This window comes from Zosterops lateralis, assembly GCF_965231275.1.
Source record: "Zosterops lateralis genome assembly, chromosome: 18".
Classification (NCBI taxonomy): domain Eukaryota; kingdom Metazoa; phylum Chordata; class Aves; order Passeriformes; family Zosteropidae; genus Zosterops; species Zosterops lateralis.
In genome coordinates this window covers 1,970,246-1,979,379 of record NC_139778.1, presented here as the reverse complement: position 1 = coordinate 1,979,379, position 9,134 = coordinate 1,970,246, and the positions used below count along the sequence as shown (strand labels likewise).

The 9,134-nt window shown below is 48.2% G+C and overlaps 1 protein-coding gene across 1 annotated transcript; it reads right to left on the bottom strand.

Annotated features, from left to right (window-relative positions):
- Positions 1–2,011: 2,011 nt before the first annotated feature.
- On the bottom strand, positions 2,012–7,582 carry OTOP3 (otopetrin 3; the record flags this gene model as incomplete). The annotated part of the gene is made up of 6 exons (XM_083874352.1): positions 2,012–2,182; positions 2,917–3,848; positions 4,644–4,792; positions 5,354–5,412; positions 6,024–6,160; positions 7,198–7,582. The coding sequence occupies 6 exons, from the start codon at positions 7,580–7,582 to the stop codon at positions 2,012–2,014; spliced, it is 1,833 nt and encodes a 610-aa protein (XP_083730478.1).
- Positions 7,583–9,134: the final 1,552 nt, after the last annotated feature.

The following is a 9,134-nucleotide window of genomic DNA, read 5'->3' as shown; positions in this document are numbered from 1 at the left end:
CTTCTTTGTCTTATGTTGAGATGATTTATGCCATGTGGGGACCATGGTGTGGCTCCCTCTGCAGTGTTAATTTTTTTAGTAATCAGAAATTAAGATTTGACTCTGGAAAATGAGCCTGAATTGTGTGAGTTTGGCTGTTTCTGTGTTTATAGCATCATCAAAGATCAAACAGGATCAAGTCTCTTGAGTTAGTGAACCATGTGCTAAAACCTTTGTGCAGCTGAGACCTGTAAAACAGGCACCCTGGCCCTGGGGGTTGTTAGGAAAGGACATGGAGGGCCTTGACTGTTTATCTGATCTGTGGTGGCTGTAGGTGAGAGTTGGAGCTGGTGGCCTTCATTCCTGTCCATGCTGATCATGTCTTCAGTCATGTATTCAGTGTTCATTCCAAAGTCACCTGCTCTGTGAAAGCTCAGTAACTTAAACCAGTGTTTTATCCATTAAACTGGATAAAATCCAGGTCATGATTCGCCCATGAAATGCCATCCTCCCTTGTCCTCAGGCTGTCAATCACTATGAAGATTTGAGGTCAGACCTTAGCATGTATGTCCTGTGGATCCCGTGGTACAAACACTGGCATGAGAATAATAATTAACTTTATTGGAGCCTAATTTATCCAGCTGTTATTACATACTTGTGTTGACATGGGCCCAAATACAAACACTTATTGGGCAAAGTTCATGCTCATGCAATCAGTCTCACTTGGAGTTTTACAGAAAGGTGCTATCACTGCCTGAATGCTGAATCCTTGCTGTTATTGTCTTGGGGAAGTTTGGTTTACTAGGGAATCCCAAAAAGCCCCCATAAATAGGCTCTAATCCTAGACCCACACTGACTCTGGGATTGATTTACCGAGGAACAGAAGCAATAATGAGAATGCCTTTTGTACCATGCTTGGGTAAGGGTCATGACAGATTTTGATTGATTATAGAGCAGACCTGCTCTTAAATGTCATAGAATCTCAGAATGGTTTGAGTTGGAAGGGACCATGAAGCTCATCTATCATGGGCAGGAATTCCTTCCTCTAGGCCAGGTTGCTCAGAGCCCTGTACAACCTCTGAAGGCAAGAGCTATTTAAATGAGTTGACTTTGAGCCCATTGAGTGCAGAGCACACCCAGAGGTTTCACAAGACATGCACAAAAATTCAGTCTCTTTATTTCCATTCATCAGGCTCTGGATTTGGGACCCATAGTCACAAGCCCCTTGCTCTCCCACATAAAGAGAGCAAGCATCCCTATAGAACACATCCTAATGGGTCTTTGGTCAGACATAAACCTCACTGCAGCTACCTTCCTTTGTGCATGGTGACCTCCAGAAAGGTTCATGGATGTGCAAGGCAGCAGCAAGGGCTAAAGTGTTGGGGTGGGGAGAAATTCAAAGTGGATGTGGCAGTGGCCTGCTCTTGAACTAGCCCCATGTGTAATGGGACCTTGGCTCATCCACACTGGTGGTAACATCATCCCTGGTGAGTAAAGATCACCCACAGTGCTTCCCTAGTGATTGCCCCTTGAGGCTCTGGGAGTGCCTGTAGGAAGAAGTAGTGTTTATTCTCAGTAAGGCAAGGTCATTTTATAACTTTTATTTTTTGATTGCTTTTGATTTTCTGAATTGGTGCAGGCCAGTCTTTGTTGCTTTTGCTGAAGGCTGCCCTTGCATTCTTTTATCTGGAAGATCTCAATAGGAGTTGGTAAGATCCCACTTGCTGCCAAACAGCATCCACTGGCAGACTGCATGCATGATTCCTGAGAGCAGTGAGAGTTTGTTTATGGGCTTTGAGTCTATTCTCTGTGGTGGAAATGGATAATATGAAAGAACCTCTTCTGAAACTCAAGGCGATGTTGTATAAGGAGAAGCCCAAGCAGAAGCTGGAGCACAAAAATCTTAGAAGGTTCCATGTGCATATCTTGCATCTCATTATGCTTGGAGGGAGCATAATCTGGTATCTGCTTACTGCATCTTTGTTCAGCATCACTGATTCTCCCCAGCCCCTGGGTGGGGGCCCAGCTTGGCTCAGGCTGTCACATAGACCTCCAGGAGCCCCCCGACCGAGTGCATGCGGTAAAACACGCCCAAGGGGAGTCCGAAGTTCACGATCACAAACCAGGTGGAGTAGCCATAAAATGACCTTTCCATTCCATTCTCGAAGAGGGGGTGAGCCCCAAATGTGGGCATGATCCACAGCTGGAGAGATGAGAGGGAAAGAAACAAAAGTCAGAGGATGACAAACTGTCCTCTACTTGCACCCTAATCTCAGCACTGGCTCAAGTTGGGTGGTTATAGGAATATTTCAGGAGTATCACAGTAGTCTCTCACCCAGGGAGGAGAAGGCAAATCCCACAGTTATGCTGTTGACTCCTTGCTGTAATTAAAATCCTGTTGCATCCCTGGAAATCTAATGAAAACCGCATTCTGCCCCAGCCTGCTTCATCTTTCTACAAGGTTTCACTCTTTCCCTGGGCAATGTGTTTTCACTGGATTAAGGCTGCAGCATTGATTCAAGATCCCAGACCACAGTGTACTTTACTGGCTGAGTTTCAAGCTTGGAGACTCATGTTTACAGATATTTAATGCTGGTACCCCACATTTTCTTTCATTAAACACCCTTAATGAGTGTAATGGGCTTTTTTTGAGAGGCTAAAATCTTGGCAAGTAAGGATTGATTTATTAGCTGTCTCCTCCCTGCATCCATGAAATCCAGTAATACTTGACTCTAAGGGGTAAAAGAGAGACTTTCTAATTATGAGGGTGGTGTATTAACAGCAAAACCAGTCTTGACTTGCCTCACCAGTAGGCTGAAACTTGGTGGGCAAAGGTTTTTTGTCTGGAATACAAGAGAAAGACAAGAGATCACATCTGTGTCACAGGTCACCGTGGCTCAGCCGGAGCTGTGACAGAGCAGGGAGCACAATACTTACTATGATGTTGCACAAAACCAAGAAGAATGAGATCTCCCTCAATGCTCTTCTCTTCCAGCTCAGGTCAGAGTAGGTTTGGATGTAGGACAGGGAAGCTTTCCGGATCTCTTGTCCCAGCTCCAGCACGCTCATTCGTCTCTGGCTGTAAGCCTCATGATTCTGCTCTTCTTTAGTGTCTTCCTCCTTGGCAGGAGGTGTCTGGCTGTGCTCCTGTTTGCTGCTCACCGTGGTCACTTCTTCCCCAGGCAGGTCTGCAGCCACCGTGAGCTGCCCGGCTTGGCCGGCGTGTTTGGGCTCAGTTGCTGCTACAACGCGCTGCCGGTGGAGCCCATCAATGACAAAAACATTTTGGGTGATGCTCTGAAAGATAAGGAGGACAGAATAGGACAGGGAGAGGCTGTTCAACAGGTCCCTGGGGTCAGTGGCCACCAGGGCCACGATGGAGAAATAGGACATGCCGATTTGGCCAAGGGCTGCCCCCATCAGCAGGACCACGTCCAGGCTGCGGGTTGGGTTCTTCAGCGTGTCCAGCTCCTTCTTTTCCAAGGCATGGATGATTGTCCCGATCATGGCGCCCACACTCATCAGGGGCAGGAGCACAATGTAGTAGGAATAATAGATCACAAAGACCTGGGGGCTGGGGACCAAGCTGGTGGCCTGGATCTGGTACATCATGAAGACACAGGCCCCGATGATTACAGCACTGGTGCCCAGCAGGGGCCCAAAGACCACCCCCTGGAGCTTGAATTTGGGCTTGATGTGTGGGGTGTGGTGGTGGCTGATGCGTCTCCCCACGTTCTTCCACATGACGTAGAGCACGGAGCAGCAGACCAGGCAGTACTCGGTGTTGAAGGGGTAGAGCAGGATGTAGCCCTTCTGGAAGACTTTGCAGATGGTTGTGTTTGGACATGTGCACAAGGTAGTATCATTGCCTGGAGCGTGAGAAGAGGAAGGTGACAATTAAGAGGGAGATGGCCTGGATGTCACAGCTGTCTTTGGGAGTTTCTTTGTGTGCAGGCACAACATGTGTGTCTGTGCCTCAGAAACAGGGATCAGCAGGAAGTTAAATGGCTGCTGCTCAGTCCTAAAGGATGTGAGGATTCAGAATAACACAGTTTAGCTAATGTCTTTTCCTACTCATCGTCAACACCATAGGTGCTGGATGAGAGACTCCTCTTCCTTCACAACAAAGCCTTCTCTATTTCTACCCCTGGACTATTAGATTCCCCTTTGCTCCTCTATATCTTCAGAAAGAAGACCACAGCAATTACATTAACCTCTTGTAATCTGGCAATCTTATGCTTGCAGTTAATAGGAAAAAATGAGCAAAAATGCTAATTAATTTATGGTGGGCTTTTCCTTTCCTAGCCCTCAGTTTCAGAGTTTCATAGCAGATCCCCTCCCTTCAGGCGAAAATCTTCTCCCCTTGCAGCCCATTTCCTTGAGACCTCCAATAATTCAAATTCCAAAAATAGGGAAGTTGCAGTATTTGGGGGAACTGGAGATATCTGAATTACTGAGACCCTGACACTCCCCAGAGAAGTGCACCAGGACCAAACCTGACAGAATTCAGGAAATGTTTGGACAATACTCTGGAGCATGTGGTGGAACACTCGGAGATGGTTTTGTACAGGGCCAAGAATTGGACTTGATGATCCTTGTGGGTCCCTTCCAACTCAGTGTATTCTGTGAGTTGTTTCCCTAGAAGTGACCTGTGTCAGCCCAACAGCAATGGGGATGTGAGGAAGGAGCCTTGCCTGCAAACCGCTCCTCCACCTCGCGCAGCTGGGACTCGATCTCCATGTGCAGGGTGTCGTTGGTCACGGCCAGCAGCCAGAGAAGAAGGTTGGTGGCTATGGTCAGCATCAGTCCACACCTGGGAGGAGACACTGGACTCGTATAATATCTGGAGATGGTTCATGGCCAGTGTGCGCTTCCCCTCTGGCTGGCCCATGCACAGGTTTGAGCACACACGGGGTGTTCGTGCCTGCTCTGCCTGAGCCCGTGGGGTGTGGCTTTGCACAAACACAGCTGAGCACATTCCCACTCTGCCAAAGGAGCAGGGCAGGAAGTGCCTGGGGAAACTGCCTTAAGCTGAGACATCTCCCAGTGATAGGAATGGGGAGACCACCCTCCCCCACCCTTCAGTCTGTGAGCTGGTCCCTGAGACAGACAGCAGGGAGATGTTTGGGAGGAAGGAACAAGCTTTGCAGCACTCCAAGGCAAAACAAAAAACTGAAGGCAGCTGGTGAGCCCAGGTCAGTGGAGGGAGGATGGGTCTGAACAAGGCATAGTTTGGTTCTTATGTAACCCAGAATATAGAGCCTGTGCAGGATCAGATAAACACAATTCTACCAGGAATCATAATGGACATCACAGGCAGAGAGGAAAAGTTTCTTTAGAGCAGTAGAAGGCATTTTTTATCCTCATTTTTTACCTGGTGAAGTTGTGCTGGACTTGAATGCAGTCCTTAGAGTGATGCCACAGAAAGTAAGCCTGCAAGTGGAGAACAATAACAGTGTGAGCAGAGTGAAGTTGGCAGCTGGCTGCACACATGGTGGAAAGGGACAGGTAGACAAGGTACAGGTCCAAGCAGGAGCAAACCTGCCTCTGTGCAAGGGAGCAAGGACATGTGTGCACCTGCACCCCAGTGCTGAGGCAGGTGCTGGCGTCCTTGGGTAAGGGCAGCATTTAGGTGTGACTGCACTGAATGCACATCCTGGAGCTCTGTTTTCCTCTGTCCTGTCCACGTAGGTATTTGCTGCTGAGGTGAGAATTAGTTTGCTTTTCAAATGTGGCTTTGGGTCTGTAAAGAAGAGGGCTGGTGTTGAATAATAAGGTGAAAATGGTGGGAGATATCTTTGTGTGCAAAGGATTTTGTTGGGTGGGTGGATTGGCAAATACAAAGAGAGGCTGAGGCTCAGACTGGTGCAAAGACAGTTCTGGCAAACCCTGAAATTTCCTCCACACCTTAATGCTTTCAATGCTCAGGAGAATTCCCCATGTTTATTCATTTTCCCATGTCTCCCAGCTTTCCCCCAACCCTGGGGCTCCCAGAAATGGAACAGAGAGAATAAACAAGCTTCCAGAAGGGTGATGTGCAGTACCTGGGTGCAAATAAAAAGGATTCCAATGGTGGGGAACACAATTTCCACCCTGGATTTGCAGTGGATGAGGATTGTGCTGTAGCCAATCTGAAACACATTCAGGAGGATGCTGCAACTGCCAAACAGCAGCACTGACCCTAGACAAACATCAAAGGACCAATAAATAAACACAGACATATCTTTGGAGCATCTGATCTTGGCTGGGAACAGGAGGCCTTGTCCTTCTTGGATTTGTGTGGAGCTGACAATCTTTCTCCTGAAATTCTCATCATTTTAGGAGAAGAGGACAAAAGAGAGTCTTATTCCTGGACCTGAATGTGTGCTTTGACTGGTTAAAGGTGTTAGGAAAATGCAAGATATTTTCTTGTGCTTGGATACAAGGTGGGATTCTTGGGCTTTTCTGTACAATCTGGAATTACAGGGGTCAGTTAATGGTGATGCTTTCTGCCTTGTGGAGGAAACATGAGATGACCACAGGTCTGCTAAGGCTTGTAGCAGGAGTTTGGGACCCTTTGATTGTTTCTCCTTTTTGCCTTGGACATGTCTCTGCAGCTTTAGGTACTCAAGTACCTTGTAGCTTCCTTCAATTGATTCTCCTTGGTTAGTCAACCAGACAGTGCCTAACTAAAAACTCCATGATAGACCAGAGGAAGGGCTGCTGGGAGAGGGGTAGTTTCTCAAAGTGGGGCAAATACTGAAGGGAAAATCTCCCAGGAAAGCCTGTGTGTCACTGGGATGTGACTCAATGGGTAAGAATCCCTCCCTGGCAGTAAGGCTGCGTGGATGTTAAATGAGGATGATGGTGACATAGGGCCACTGGTGCTCTCCCCTCAATTTTCAAAGTGCTCCTGCCTAAAACCTTTCCTATGGTTTTCCCACAGTGCTCAGTTGCTGTCCTGGAAAAGAGTTATGCCTGGATTGCTCTTTGTGAAGGGACCAGAGAGTGAAGTTTGACTGGAGGCTGAGGGGAAGCCGAGTTTCAGGCTTTCCTGGCTGCTCTGGTTCCACTTTGTGGCACCCACTGTGCCCATCACCCTGACAGGAACTGGGAGATTCCCAATGCCCCAACTGCACATCCTATGGCATTTAGCTCTTGTATTAACAGGACAAGAATTTCTTTACCTACCAAGTCTTTGGAAGAAGACATGAGGGAAGAAATAAAAGCAGAACTTACCCCTAATCCAGATGGCTCCAGCATGGGAGTCCCTGTAGAGCACTGCATGTGGCTGCTGGCTGGTGCCCAGCAGGTAGTAAAGAATCCAGAAAAGGCACAAGACCTTGAGGATGGAGAGCAGGATCCAGACATCTGCCAGAGTGATGGCCACCTTGTTGAAGATCATGCTGCTGATGAAGGCACTGCCCAGAAACACCACGTTCACAGCCAGCAGCCCTGAGAAGAGCTGCCCAGCCTTCTGAGCCTGGCGGTCCCTCTGCTGCAGCGACGAGCAGTGACGGTACAGCCAGAACTTCTCATAGTGGATCTTGGAGGTGTCTGCTGGGGCTGATGCTGACCTGCTCCTGCAGTGATGGCAGGGCCTGGAGACTTTCTTGTCAGACATGGCTCATCTGCCTGGGAGTCCCTTGCTGTGTTGAAAAGAAGGGAGGTTTAAAGGGGGGATGTGCTGAGATGGGAGGTTGTGTGGTGACTTCTGTGGTGACCTCCCTTCCTTGCTTTGCAGCTTCTCCTTCCTTCTCCAGAAGCTGGATGAAGGGGAAAAAGAGATTGGTTTTTAGCCCAGGTTAGGCATTAAAAATTTCCCAGTGGACAGAGTCATTGCAGGGCACTGGGGAGAGGCCCTTCTCCCGAAACCTGTCCAGAGACACCAGCATTAAAGTGGGTGTTTGATGTCTCTGCCCTGCCCCACCAGCACTAGGAACTGCTGGGACCAGAGGTGTTCAAACCATTCCCACCCTCACCTTTCATAGCTTATCCAGCCCTGGGTTCAGGTTTTCTCATTTCCTGTTGTTGCCATAAGGATTAGGTGGAAATAAAGAGCAAGCTCTGACCTGCTCTGAAATTCAGAGCTGTTTGATTTTCAGTTAATGGGTCCAACCTCTTCCTTTTGCTTTTGGTCTCTGAGAGTTACAGGCTCCTTGAATGGTCACAAAAATTGTGGCAGAGTTGGAGAGAATAAACAATGGATCTGTAAAATTTGGAATAAGCTGCTGGGAGAAGATCCAAACTCCCACCCAGGTGGGTTGAGACTGGGAAACAATTAGTACCTTTTTTTTACTTTCTTTTTCCTCTTGTGAGGAGGCTGTGAGGACACTGACACAGAGGAGCTGGAGGGATTGGCCCAGGTAGACATTCAGAGTCTGGGAGCTTTTCCATCCATTTTTTGGTAAAATCTTGGTAAGATTCTATTGTTATTGAGAGGGAAATCTTGCTCACATAAAATAATCAAGCAAGATCAGCCTCTATAGATTTGGTACATGGAAAGATGCTTTCATTCCAGGGCATGGCTCTGGTTATAGCAAAGAGTGGCTGGACTGAAAAAAAACCCTGAGATGTGACTGAGAGTGAGGGGAACCTGAAACATTCTGTGGCAGGTAGTCTTGGGGAGGGATTGTTTGAGGAGGGATTGAAATTTAGTGTTTCCCTTTTCTTTTGCATGTGCACAGATGTGCTCTATCTGCCCTTGCCCCTGGGACTCTGAGGTGAGCTGATCCCCTGGGGTTTGTGGCTGGCAGCAGGGATTCAGCATTTCTCTCTAAGTTGGTGAGTTTAGAGGGTCCATTAGGAGAGGATGGACCTCTCCATGGAAGGAAAAGATTAATTTGTGTGTCCCAGGATGAACCCCCAAGCCCTGAATTCCTTGGCACTTCTCTTGCCTGATCCTAAACTCTACCCCCTTTTTCTCCAAAATTCTTCTAACTTGGTAGCAAAGAGGCAAACTCCCATCTCTCTTCTAGGGCTGTAACTGCTCTGCTCTAAAGGGAGTTAGAGGCCACAAAATCAGCAGGAAGCCCATTCAGGCTGCACCAAGTGCCCAGAAAGGGCTGCCCACAGGGGGACCCAAGCCCTTGACCCTGTAGCTGTGCTGTGGGGAGCAGCCAAAGACAGCCCTTACCTGCCTGCAGCTCCTGCTGCCCGAGGAGCCTCGGATGGAG